Source organism: Eptatretus burgeri, chromosome 16, assembly GCF_056783735.1.
Source record: "Eptatretus burgeri isolate ZD-2024b chromosome 16, Ebu_testis_v1, whole genome shotgun sequence".
Taxonomy (NCBI): domain Eukaryota; kingdom Metazoa; phylum Chordata; class Myxini; order Myxiniformes; family Myxinidae; genus Eptatretus; species Eptatretus burgeri.
Window position 1 is genome coordinate 17,661,386 of NC_140976.1, and position 14,534 is coordinate 17,675,919.

The window sequence follows — 14,534 nt, forward strand, 5'->3', positions numbered from 1 at the left end:
AGAAACAGAGAATAGCAAGACTAATTTGGCCTGTATTGTCTAGTTTAGCTTGTTTGACTAATTGATTCTGCCCACCTTTGCAGGTGTGCGATTGGTGTAAGCATATCAGGCACACGAAGGAGTATCTGGACTTTGGTGATGGTGAACGTCGTCTGCAGTTTTGCAGTGTTAAGTGCCTCAACCAATACAAGATGGACATATTCTATAAGGAAGCCCAGGCCAGTCTTCCCACACCTCCACTGGCCTCTGCCCTTGTGCCACCATTCCTCGATCAAATGACAAAGACTGAACGCAATGGCCTTCCTGTTCTCACACCAGATTCGTGGAATGTGCCACCCCCTGCTTCATCATCTTCTTCATCTTTTTTATCTTCCACTTCATCGTTTTCTTCTTCTGCCCAAGGGCTGGTCCAAATGGGTAAAAAAACCTCTCTATCTTCGCCTGTAAGTTTATACGGACAAAGCTCAACTCAGCAAAGCTCCACCTTGAAATCACTCCCAGAAGGCACCCGATCTACAATTGGGGGAATCAGCCGGCAAGGTATTTCTTTGGACACTGCTGTCTCTCCAATTCGCCTTAATATGCCATCAGTTGCATCACAGGAGCAGCCTACTTCACATGTGGAACCAGCTCCTGTTGTGGAAGTTGGAAATGGGCTACAGTCTCCACTTCTGCTAAATCATCGTGGGTCCTTACCACTGCCACTGTTCATGGAAAACCAGTTGAGACCTCCAGCGGCTCACAACCCCACAATGCCTCACCCATCTTCATTTGTGCCTGGTGTCTCTTTGCCACCATCATTGCCTGTGCCTCCACATCATGCTGCCCAGGCCTCAAGTCCTTTGCAAAGGGCACAAATACTCTCACCTCATTTGCAGCTTCCAGCAACAGCACAGCTACCACCAGCGGCACCACAAGCCCCAACCCTTCCACCATCAAGTGCCACACATCCTGGATCCACAGCAGCAACTCCTGCATTTTCTGTTTTTCCCAACTCAACATTTCCTCCACCATTGCTGCCTCCTCCTCTGCTCAACTTGGGCCTACCCTCACTCACGCCTCTTGTACCACCTGCAATGATGCTTGTGCCATACCCTGTAATTGTCCCACTCCCTGTACCTGTGCCAATCCCAATTCCGATCCCACATTTCCTCTTTTCTAAGGCAACATCTACACCCCCTAACACATCTGTAGATGAAGTAGGCACACACGCTGAAGGCCTACAGTCCAAAAGAACGGTGCCAACAGAATCTGGAGGCTTAGACAGTGATTCACAGATCACTTCTGACACTGGTGATCTCATTTGCAACTATGAAGACATGTTGCAGAAAGTAGTCACACAAAATCTGCCTAGAGATGTTGATGTTCGGCTGGAAGAGGGTGAGACCAGTGAGGAACGGTACTTCTTGATTAATCATCGAACTTTTGACAATGGACCGCTATCGGTTGGAGGATATGAAAGTGGCATCGAACTTTTGTCAAGACCCTTGTCAGTCAGTCCCAGTCCTTGTGAGATTATTGACCTCACCATAAAACCGCCAGGATACATGGAGCCTCAGGTGTACATAAAGCAGCCGATAATTAGCAGCCCATTGCATGATGAAGTGATTGACCTGAGTTTAAAGCCACGTAATCAGTACAACCCTGTGACTATGGAGGATGAGGAGGCCAAAGACACAGAGGAAAATACTTGTGTGGACAAATCTGAAGCAGAAGTGGTTCCTTTGCTGAAATTGTCAGCCATGGAGCACCAAGTCAATGGACTTGATGATGATTTCTTGGAAGGTAATGCAGAATGCAAAACACCTGCTGCAGATGATGAGTTTTCCAACTTTGGGTACAGTGGTGATGTTGATCTTATTCTTCATTATGGCTCATGCCAGCGAAAACAGCTTGGACTTGCCATGGCTGAACAGAGTGCTTTGTTGATGGCCAAAGATGGCCATGCTGCTGAGGCTGCCAAAGAAGAATATAGCTTGGACGAAAAGGTTTCATTCAATGGAGATTCAGCAGCCTGTGGCTTGGATTCTTTCCTGTCCATCCAGGCACGCAGAGAGTGGACAGAAAAGTCTCCTGGCTCCAGCAGAGTTGCTGACGATGGTAGAACACATGCCTACAAAATTGAGGGGGAAATAAGTAGAAATTATCAAAATGGAAACAATGATGTTGCACCAACTGGAGAATGTAATCCGTTTACTTGTGAGAGGGATGTGGGCCTTGGAAGCATTGCTGAGCCAACTTATGGAAGTGAGTTCTTGCCAGATGAGTGTTTCAGAGAGTCCTCAGGTGAAAAAGGTACGGCGGTTAACAAAAAAGTTAATTCTGCAGAAAGGCCGAGCCAAACCGATTGCAAGCTTACCAAGCTTGTGATTAAACTTAGCAGCCGGGACATCAAACAATACCAATCGCAAACAGCAAAGGCATGCAAGACCTTGCCAAGGGATAAAAGTAAAGGATCACAATCTCATGGGAAAAAGGATAATGGTAAGCGTGGCAGTAGTCGGCTAAAAAGAGGTCACACAGCGGTTGAGGAGCAGAGTCCGAAACTCAAAGTGCTCCTTCCTTTGAGACAACTCAGTCCTGCTGCAGCGACTGATGTTGACAAAGGAAAGGGAAGGTTTAAAGATAAGCAAGTCAGAGTGTGGAGCTGTAAGATCGCGGAGGAGCAAGTGGATAAGATCAATAAGGAATCCGAAACACTTTTGGACTTCAAATGTGGTTCACAAAATGATCTCCCAGAATCTTTGGGAGAAAATGAGAGAGTCAGTGCCAAATGCAAAGATTTTTCTTTGCCAGATGTAAAAAATTGTACAAACGAGTCTGTGGTTACAAAGCCTTGCAAACCGCATGCAACAGGGTCTAGAACTAACAAGCAGCAAACAGCTGAAGCAAAAGCAAAGCACATGCAGCACACGGGGGGTAAAATATGCAAAATGGCCACCGCAGATACGAGGTGGAACAAGAGTGACATTTCACCATCTAAGAAGAAAACGATGGAAATCTCACCTCTGGAGCCAGGCGAACTTGTTCCTTGCTCATTTCCACGTGGGAAAACTCGACAACAGTATGTCGAATCTGGCTCCACGGTTCCCGAATTGCATTCGGCACAGCTTGCGGAGCCAGTGTGTGACAACCACTGTCCTAATAACGAAGGCTCCAGCTTGGTTAAGGTATCCACAGGACCAGAAACATCCCTGCGGGACCCTTGTGTGGCTGACCATGCTTATGCCTTGCGTGTAGGCCCTAACCGATGTGAAAGCGAACAATTGGTTGACGAGTCCTTGAGCTCTCAGACTATCCATCCTACCAGCATAACGGAGGATGTCAAAAATGGGGGACCGGATGATTTTAGACCTGCGGTCAAGAAGAAATGCTTGCGTTCTCAAAACTAGGTTATGTAGGCGTCAAAGTATAGTTTGAGTTCAGGGTCCGGTTTATACATTTTGTCAGGAGGTTCACCATTTCATGCCATTAAACTAATGTTTGTCATAATGATTGTATATCATAGCAAAAGGAATCAATTCTGATTTTTCTCTTTCCTCCTCTTCTTTTACTCACCTGCTTGTATTTAACATGTCCAAGAACCTTAGAATTATTTAACCATTTTTTTTTCCTTGTTGCAAACAAATGGCAAGTTTTCATTTCCCCCCATCCCCACCCTTTTGTGTGAAAATTCATGAATGTTATTGCATGGGAATATTGCTTCAACAATTTTGCATTTGTACTCGGTGCAGGATTTTTTCGGGTATTCTGTGGTTCTGTCACTGAAAACGAATACGGTATTGTACTACTGCTCGTAACGATGAGAATCATTGCCCAAGGCATTCCAATTTTGGGGAATCGTAATGCAAATTTGAGTACGAGGTACTACTTGAAGTGAGGAGTAAAGTTCTTAGACTTTCCAAAACAAATCGAAGGCGGGCACCCATCTGGATCCTTGGAAGACCGTTTCTATAAATGATGCACAGTGTGTTCTATCAAATGATCTGGAAAAGTTGTAATAATGCAGGTTTTGGTTATATAATGAAGAACATGCCTGTGCTCCAAATAAGGAAGCCCATGCCCTTAGGAACGCCAGTGGACATCCGGCAATCGGTTCATTCATTTTCTACGTCATGCTTCTGTTTTCCTGCATCACGGAACAAATTGCTCACGGAGCCCAAAACCCTCACCCCACGAGTGGACATCTTTGAGTGTTCAGTTTTGCTCTTTCATTGTGGGTATCAAATTTTATCAGGCATTTATTTGGAGGGACATTTTGCCCTAATGTGCAACCGGTGTACCTTATTTGGTGGAAGGAGATTGATACTACAAGTGGATGATGGGAATTTTTCCTTGACTGCCCGTACGGTGAGAAATGTTGTTGGTCGGTTGGAAGTCGTGTCATTTGTCATCAGCTGCACTCTTTCGTTCCTAATATGTTTTTCCCCCCACCTGTGGAGCCAACTTCCACATTCTCTTCGATCTCATCCATCCCTCAACGTCTTTAAGACAGCTTGTTCACAACCATCTCACATCAACTCCAATCCAAAACCATGATCTTTTCCATCTCTGTTATCCCTTCCCAAACCCACTTCTTTCTAAATTTCCATTTTTTTCATTCCTGAGAGTTTGCTGCTATGTCAATGTTTTCCACCCGTGTGTCCTTCCCTATCCTTCATTCTTCCGCACTTCCCTTATTGTCCAAGTCTCCCTCTATTTTGTGCCTCAACCCTGCTCTTGGTGTGTTTCCCTCCTCTCTTTCTACTGTTCGGTTTGTTCTGTTACATCCTGATCAATTATGTTCTCGGTGTTCCATCAGCCTCGACTTTGTATAAAAAAATAATGTTGTAATTTCTCTCGATCCAAACCTACTTGGATATATATATATATATATATATATATATATATATATATATATATATATATATATATATATATATATATATATATATATATATATATATATTCAGAGCGTCTGCAAGCCGTGGTTTGTGGGACCTGTGACGGTGGGTGGGGTGAATTCCGAAACTCGAAGGATGTAATTTCACTCCAAGCTCTTCGTTACAAAAAAAAGGACTGCCGGGGCCGGGCTGACCTTAATTGAATCGGTATGGTGGTTTTATTGATGAAGAAGCCTTGGCATGTTGGGGTCACAGAGTTGACGTTCGTGGTGGCAATTTCCGACCTTCCATTATTTTAGACTGTCTTCTTTTAAGAGTTCACACCATCCTTTGCTTTATTATTATGCCTTTTGGTGTTATAGTACAGTACCAAAAGGGGAATGTCTGGGAGGAGGGTGTGCGGGGGTCAAAAATTTGAGTACATTTCACATTGATGATTCTTGAGACGTTAAAACTATGCACAACATCTAAACACTTGACGCGCTTGCTGTCAACACTCGCTGTCAAATGTCACAAGCAGATGATTTCCTCGTCGAAAACTTGCGTCGACGTCACAAAATTGGAGTGTCCGTCTTCACAAGTTTATGCTTTGCGTGTTTGATCTCATTCACAGTATTTGAGAGTACCAGGGAGCCTGTCGCTCTCTTCAAATATCCAGAAATTTGTCATTGGGTGAAACCTGATTGAAGGCAAGAAGCTTCATGTCAGAACAGCGATTTGTGGTTTTTCAACCGACAGTGTAGGTTCTTGGTTGGAGGATTATGCGGGTAAATTACTCCGTATATCAGGGAAAGAAAAACCTGATCTATGAGAAAACACATTTGTTTTTATGCCTCTATAGTCCTGCAGTTCTATGTTTCTGCATCGTATTTGACCGTGATTGAATCGAGGTCATGTATGCTTCATGAACACCACACAGACGCACCACCAGGGACCATGCACATATTTTGTATGGAAAATGGCAGAATTTCTGACCCCCCCCCCCCACACCAATTTCCCCACTCCAACACATGCACCACACACTTCTCTTCCTTTTACTCACTTTTCTCCAATCTCCTTTTCTTTGTCATCCCTCCTCTCAAAATCCCTTTTCCTACACCACTTCCCATTCCGTTCTTTTATCATTTATTCCTTTTCGATTTACCCAAGCCAACATCTGCATAGATAAGGGGTAGGTCCCCCCTTGGTAGTCAATGCAAGATGGCATCGCTGCACAATGGTTGAGACGGAAGGCGTGTTGTCAGCTACTTATACGAGTCTGGTGGAGAATCGATGGAAAAGAATGCACAACATGAACTCCGCTTTCACACGTGCTGAACAGGAAGAGAGTGGGGATTGTGTGAAGTGTTTTAAAAGGTTTCCAATACCAGGAACATGATTCGACAAATTGCGCACGTTTTGCTCATTTGGACATCGTTTGGTGGAATGCTTTGGCATTCGGCTGTTGTATCTTCATCCGATTTCCAACCGTCGGACTGTTTCACCTAAGTCTTCCTGACATCTTGTTGTTCATAAATCCCTTGTTGTCATCGAGAGTCTCGAAGGTTCTTTCAATCCTGGCATCACTTTGCAGACCAAAACCTGATAAGAAACTGGCCCCGAGACGCGATTTCCATCAGGAACTCTGCGTTGTTTTAATTTTTTTTGCACCACAGTGAGACATTAATGTGTGAAATAACTTTATTTCGTTTTGGTAGAGCCAACATTCAAACGTTTGGTTCTGCTTTGATTTCTGCTTGAAATCTACCTCCCTACTGGGAGAAAATGGACCCCAAGGCCTATTGACTTTCGTCTCGAATGGACTCCTTGATCCAGCCTTTCGTCGAGGCTGATTTTCCCCAACTAATCGTGTTCGGTTTCACTTGACGACTTGTTTCACTTTGGCATGGTGCAGCCCCTAGGAAACACAAGCCTCCTGCATTCCGGTCTGCTCCAGATTGTGGAACCCGAGAGTCTGGGAGGAGCCTTGCTGGAAGAGCGGGCGTGCGTGGTATGGAAGCTTTTGCTACATATGAACGCGAGGTTGGCTTAATTTTTTTCGCTGCGATGTTTGTTGTGTTTACCATCTTATAGTGGCATTCATCTCTCACCTTTCAGATAGGATGCATCTATTTATTACGTACGCAAATATGGCGGAATCTTTTACTCCCCTTCTACATGCACTCCCTGCTATCTACTCACCTTTCTTCTCCTTGTATCCCCTCTCCCTTTCTGTGTCCCCTTCTCTCTTTTTACCTTCCTTTTCTCAATTGAAATTCTCAGTTTAACCCACTCACATTGAGTACATAATAAATAGATGGCACCAAAACAAGCATACTTTTGGCCTGAGACTGTTCAAAAACGTTAACTTTTGTCATGTTAAAATGTGTTACATCTGATCACGTGCTGGACAGTATTGTTTACTGCAAAAGACAGGTTGTTGTAAAATGCAGGTTGTATTTTTGATACAATGATGACAGTATATGTACATGGTAAGGTATGCAGTGTTCACATGCATTGTATTACTATAAGAATGGGTATTGCGTGTAAGATTTTATTTATTCTTGTTTGTTGTGATAGTGATAACAGGTTTGAGGCAATCTCGATATAATGTGAACAGGGGAAGGGGTGAAGGACATAGGAGAAAGGAGGTTAGTTGAGCAGAAAGGAGGGAGGAGAGAGGGAAGGGGAAGGTGAAAGGATGTCAATGGTGGAGGGAATGAAGAAGAGGGTGGTGTTGAGGGATCACAACTGCACCATTTTGCTGATGTAGTATGTAGATGCCCCTCTTATTTTCACCAGGTGTTCCAAACAATGCAAAATGGTCAGCGCATCCCATACATTTAGCCTCATGCTTGAAACCTTCCAGTTTCGTGGTTCGTTCGCGTTAGAACAAATCTTTGGGTACCAGATTCTTTGTAAAGGGAAGAAAATCGTACAACTTACAAGCTTGGTAAATTGCAGCACATTTTGCCTTCGTTCTGACTTTGCGATGGATGTGACAACGGAATGGATGAATGAAATGAAGAGACGTGGACGAGTCCTCGCGTCGTGTCACCCACTGCACCTTGATGTTGGAATTTCGCATTTGATTCCCAAACAATCGAAAACAGCACAAGAAATACCTTCAAGAGCTGTAGATCTCCGTGTAGTTTCAAGAGCAACTTTGTGTCGATTCCATATTTGGAATTTCAAAGTGGGATAAACGTGACCTACCTCTTTGCGTGAAATGCTGCCATACACACTTGATATCTTGCTAGCACTTCCACATGAGCTGAGCCTCCTTGAGAACAAATCTTTGGGTACCGGATTCTTTGTAAAGGGAAGAAAATCGTACGGAGGGCAGGGGGCTCTGACACCGTACCGATTTGTCACTAAACTGCTGCGGTGTCCCACGGTGCATCGTTCCATGACGGCCGGTTGCAGATGTGATCGATTGACTTAAGACCAAAAGACGAGTCCCCGTAAATCATCTAGAATGGCGTTTCTTGATGTTAGGAGTCGTGATATCTTAGGTTGAATGGAAATAATCATATTATCTAGTTGATTATAGTGACATTGAGGACTGCTCCTGCCGTGGCTGTGCCAATTGGACATGGGGGATGAAGATGGAATTCCAACCTGCAGCACCGTTGCTCTCAAACTGCAGAAACGTTTTGCCATGGCTTTCATGCACACCTGATCTTTTCCCCTTCGGTACCGATTTGCTATACAATCCGATTCGGAGCGTCCAGGACTCTGACGTGGTGCCGGATCCTGACGCAAACACAATGTATTGTGTAAGAAAAGAAAATGTTTTATTTTGGTAGACTTTTATAATAGCACTTTTTTATTTGTGTGGTGGTGTGCTGAGTGCTGTGTGACAAATGTTCTTTTTTTATATATATATATTATATATATATATTCTAATTTTATTCATGTTTCCTCTTATTTAATTGCTGTAAACTTGTGTATTATTATCATTATGCTTGAAAATAGATTATTTCGTAATTGCTTGGCAGCCTGTGGCTGTTCCAGCAACCTTGTGGGTAGAGGAGGCGTAAAAGTGATGTAGAAATAAAGAGAATTGAATGACTCGGCTGTGCTTGTGTTTTTGGCTTGGCTGTGCCGTGAGGGTTTTGTGTTCTGTGTCATCATTTCAGGTCCAATTAAACTGCCCCACATCACACTTGAGCTGTCTAGTTCGATTCCTGAACCGACTAAAGTGCTGGACTGGTGCTTACCTGACAGGACGTTGTACCACAAAGTGTGTCGTCCCCCTCAGATGGACGTTGAAGACGCTTGTTCCATTTGCTGGCATGAGCTGGTGGATGCTCAATGATCAGAGATGTCAACAAGTCACTTTAGTCAAGTCTCAATTCTTTGAGGGCAAGTCTCAAGTCAAGTCTCCAGTCTTTGAGGGCAAGTCTCAAGTCAAGTCTCAATTATTTGAGGGCAAGTCTCAAGTCAAGTCTCAATTATTTGAGGGCAAGTCTCAAGTCATTGAGGGCAAGTTTCAAGTCAACTCTCAAGTCACAGTAGTATTACTTTAACTTGTGTCAAGTCTACATTCACATAATCAAGAAAAAAAAACAACCTCCTCGGTTGATCCTGTGAGAAGGTGGGAGTATTTGGGGCTGTTAAATAAATAGTTTGATTTAAACTGCCCTCATACACTGACTTGCTTATTAATAATAATAATAATAATAATAATAAAAAATAGGACCGTTGGTCTTGAAGCTACCCTGAGTCCAGAGCAACAGTCAATCTTCTTCTTCTTTCGGCTGCTCCCGTTAGGGGTCGCCACAGCGGATCATCCGTATGATCCGCATCGTGATTTGGCACATGTTTTACGCCGGATGCCCTTCCTGACGCAACCCTGGTCGCCTCTTACGACACAGGGATATGGTACACCTATTTTAACCGGGGTATACACCGGCCCAGTACACTGGTACTCATTTCGCCGACCTCGGAAGGATGACAGGCTGAGTCAACCCCCTGGTGTATTAATTCAGTGGCCCAACGGGGCTTGAACTCAGGACCTCTTGGATCCCAAGCCGCTGCCCTAACCACTGCGCCAACACCAGGCATATCAGAGCAACAGTCATTGACGTCATAAAATAACTAAATTTTGTTCATGCACAGAATCTGGTCACGTGATTGGTTGAATGGAAGCCCTCTCAATGCTGAATACATTGATGCATATTTACAGGTCATGATTTTACAGGTTACAGATTATGTTTTTGGCTTACGGCATGGCTGTGCTGCTGATGCGATGTCCCCTGTAGGTTAGGGCTGGAATTAATTTTTTTTAACGTTTTCGGTCTGATTTCAACCCCTTCATGAGCGCAGATTTTGATGCGGTAAATGCACCTTCCTTAAGCATCAGATATGAAGCATGTGGCCAAGTTTCATTAAAATCGTGTGTTTGGTTCAAGCGATTATGAATGAAATGTTTAAAGACTCACTGGACTGACTGACTTACGGACACTGCTCAATTGCATAAACTCGCCGGACTAAAGTCCAGGTGAGCTAATCATAATTAGAGCGAAGTCAATGGCATGTCTTTGCAAATCTCCACGCTTCCCACCTCAAGAAAAGCTGAGAGACGGTAAAATGTTCCACCAGGAATGACCCAATATCAAATTATGAGTATGAAAAAAAAATCTTCTGCTTTGACCCCTGTGACCCTAAGTCCTCACCCCCGGGGCATGAACCGGAGGTCAAATCCAAAACATCGTCACATATTTCATGCATCCCCAAATGTTGATTGCATATACAAAGTTTCATTTAAAAAAATGCGTTAAAATGTGCCTGTAATTGCATTTTCGGATATTTCACCTTTTGACCCCACCCCAGGGCCCCAGAGAGTGGGGACAAAATGATATTTCTCTTTCACCTTCGAGCTACGTGGTGATCATGACTACCAAGTTTGGTGAATTTCGACACAACCATTCCGGAAGAGATAACGTGATGGACAGACGGACAGACAGACAGAGCTGATTACAATAGCCCACGTTTTTGTTTTTTTTTAAATAAAAAAGCATGTGGGATAATGTAAATAAAAACCTAACAAGAGATTCCACACGTGATAAAGCTGAATGTCTAAACTCGGTGTTTGCAGCTAAATCTTGTGTCCCAAACCCATCACTATCTCTACCCACTTTACCCAGTCGCACCCAACTGTCCCTGGACTCTGTATCCTTTTCTCCTGACAAGGTGGAGAGCTTGCTTTCAAACCTCGAGTCAGATTCTGCAACCGGTCCAGACGGCATCAGCCCACGTGTCCTCAAAGCCTGCTCTTCTGCTCTTGCTCACCCTCTCTCTGTTCTATTCACCCTCTCATTTTCCCAAGGTCATCTGCCATCTGCTTGGAAATCTGCTAACATCACTGCCCTGCATAAAAAAGGTGCAAAAACAGATCCCTGTAACTACAGACCAATCAGCCTTCTCCCAATCATCAGCAAGGTTATGGAATCCATCATTGCTTCAGACATGAAATCCTTCCTCTTCTCCAATGGCTTGATTTCCAATCATCAATTTGGTTTCAGACCAGGTCACTCTACCCTGGATATGCTGCTACTGCTCTCCCATCAATGGATGGAGGTCCTCAATGCCAGACAGGAAATCCGAGCCGTATCCCTGGACATATCACGTGCTTTTGACACAGTCTGGCACCCTGCCCTACTCACCAAACTCTCTTCCCATGGTATTCAAGGCCATCTCCACTCATGGCTCGCAGACTTCCTCTCCTGTCGCAGTCAACGTGTGGCCCTAAATGGAGTTCTTTCATCCCCTCTTCCTGTGCAGGCTGGAGTTCCTCAAGGTAGCGTTCTGGGCCCTGTTCTTTTTCTGGTTTTCATCAATGATCTCTCGGACTCTCTGGAAAATCCTCTATTTCGCTTTGCCGACGACTCCACCCTCTGCCGTACCATCTGTCATCCCTCAAACCGGCAAGCAGCAGCTTCTTCACTCACTGCAGATCTGGATAAAATCACAAACTGGTCCAACACGTGGAACATGTCTTTCAATCCACACAAATCTCACACTCTCACTATGTCTCTTCGAAAGGACCGTTTACAAAACCCCCCCATCCACTTTCTCAACAATCCTCTGGAAGAAGTCTTTTCTTTCAAGCTTCTGGGTCTCACTATCTGCCATGACCTTTCCTGGGAAAGTCACATTTCCAACCTTGCCTCAAAAGCCAGTCGCCGACTGGGAATCCTCCGTCGTGCAAAGTCCTTCCTCGGCCCTCTTGAGCTCCTGACTACTTTCAAAGCTTTTGTCCGTAGCCTGATGGAGTACTGCTCTCCCCTCTGGGCTGGTGCTCCTGCCTCCCACCTTTCTCGACTTCACGCTGTCGAAACCAGGGCTTTTAAGATCATTGGCATCTCCCGCAATGAAGCTGAGTCTTTGGGCCTCTCACTCAATCACCGCAGGTTGGTCGGTGGTCTTTCTGTCTTCTACCGACTCCTCTCCAGCCTTGCCCCCCCTGCTCTCTCTGCGATTTGTCCCAACCACATTTCCACAGGGCGCTCAAGGTCCGCCAACAACCCCCTTCTGGTAAAACTACCAAAATCACGAATCACTGCTCATCTTCACTCTTTCATTCCTCTTTTTTCCCGCCTTTGGAATAAACTTCCTCACTCTATTCTTTCTCATTCTTCCCTCCAGGCTTTCAAAACAGCTGTTCACCACCACCTCTTATCTTCCCCCATCCAAATCCTCGATCTTTTCTACCCCCGATAATCCACCCAAGCCCACTTCCTTCAATTCTCCTGCTTTCCTTCCTGAAAGTCCCTGTAATGTCCATCTTCTCCTCGCCATGTTCCCCGTCCCATCCCCATCCCTCTCCCTTCCACAGTTCACCTGTGTCTGTTCCCCAATGTTTTGTCGCTTCCACTCCCACCCCTCTTGTCTCATGCCTCCTTGCTGTGAGTTGTGTGTTAGCTCTCATACGAGCCTCGACCAAGGTATACAAAAAAAAAAAAAAAAAAGAGTTGTTGTTGCGAGGCAGAGTCAGTTTGGAGCGCGGAGTGGAGTCGGGAGGCGAGGGCGTCCCGGTGGTTTTCGGCAGTCGGCTGAGGAGAATTGGGGGAAGATACCGAGGAGCTCGGATCCGAGGCAAGGAAGACGGCGGTCGGCGACGAGGTCGCGGTGGAATCGCTCGTCACGGGACCCAAGCAAGCCAGCTATACTCTTTCCCCAGAGCATCAACAACCCCCCCTTTTTTCCCCCACGCTGAGATAGTGCGAAAAGGGGGCCCGTTCCCACCCCACTCCAAGCGGTGCCAACGAAACCCGCGAAGGAGCACGAAGTCGGGGCACCGCCGCGCTGCCACATTTGCGGCTCATCACGTAGACGCGGGTAGGACCCACCCGGTCTCGCGGACCTGACCGCTCCTTCAGGTCCGGCAAAAATATTGGCCCACAGGCCCCGTCTGCCCCCTTGTCTTTGAGGGTGGCCTTTTCTTTTGCTTTTGAGTAAATGTGTTGTTGGCGCCGTCTGTAAAGTAAAACTGTTTAAGTGTTGCCGTGTGCTCGCATAGTCGGTCGTTTCTCTGCGTCATTGTTTCTTTTGTAGCAGTTGATACATGTGCATTCTGTTTGGCTGTATATATGTGCTCTCCGTGTGCCGCGGAATAAATCTGCATTATGTTTAATTGTTCCCCGTTTCGCTTCGTCTTTTCTTAAATTGAATCTCCATCTTGCTTCACGTAAAGGGTTGGTAGTGGGCTTAATACGCCCGATAATTAATCGGAACCGTCAAGGCCAACGATAACACCGCTCGGTTATCCCGATAGTACGGAATGGATCGCTTAAGCAGCCGGTGTCCGGAGTCGACCTGCGGCGAGGTGCGATTGCCCGGTCTACCCTCCGCGTGGGTACTTAGGTAGGTCGAGTTTGGCGAACAACCCAATCCCACGCGGGTGGCCGATTGGCACGATCGTGGTGAGGCCAAAAGGCCCACCCATGACTAGCTCCCGGCGTTAGTCCGAGAGGGTCACGACAGAATTGTCCGTCCGGTGGGCGACATGCCGCGATTCGAGTCATGTGGCCGTTCGCACGCCGGCGGTCGCAAATTCGCAACAGTATATATATATATATATATATATATATATATATATATATATATATATATATATATATATATATATATATATATATATATATATATATATATATATATGTATATGTATATATGTATATATATATATATGTATATATATATATATATATATATATATATATATATATATATATATATATATATATATATATATATATATATATATATATATATATATATATATGTATATATATATATATGTATATATATATATATATATATATATATATATATATATATATATATATATATATATATATATATATATACATATTGTTACACAAATGGCCCTCATGGGGCTACTAAATGTAGGATTACCTCGGATCCCCCATTGAATGCATGTTTGGTCAGGTTGTTCGGTATATGGGCGCTAAGGCCCTGTCACACCTTGACGTTTTAGCCAGGAATGGCAACGTATAAAAATGTATGTAAAACGTTGGCGTACGCTGAAGTTTTGAGGGTTTTTTTTTTTTTAAAGATTTGGTCGTATTCATAACATGTTGGTCGTATGCATAACGTATTAGTAACAGGCACAGAACGTTTCGTTGTGTTTAAGATAACTTA

At 44.6% G+C, this 14,534-nt stretch overlaps 1 protein-coding gene across 3 annotated transcripts in view; it reads left to right on the forward strand.

Moving 5' to 3' along the window:
* Positions 1-8,936, forward strand: part of LOC147010617 (uncharacterized) — a 64,597-nt gene extending 55,661 nt beyond the window's left edge. For all 3 annotated transcript variants that reach the window (XM_085858589.1, XM_085858590.1, XM_085858591.1), the window contains one exon: positions 84-8,936. In XM_085858589.1, coding sequence (XP_085714715.1) covers positions 84-3,392 — 3,309 coding nt within the window. In that variant the 3' untranslated portion in view covers positions 3,393-8,936. The remainder of the gene's footprint in view (positions 1-83) is intronic.
* The last annotated feature ends 5,598 nt before the right edge of the window (positions 8,937-14,534 follow it).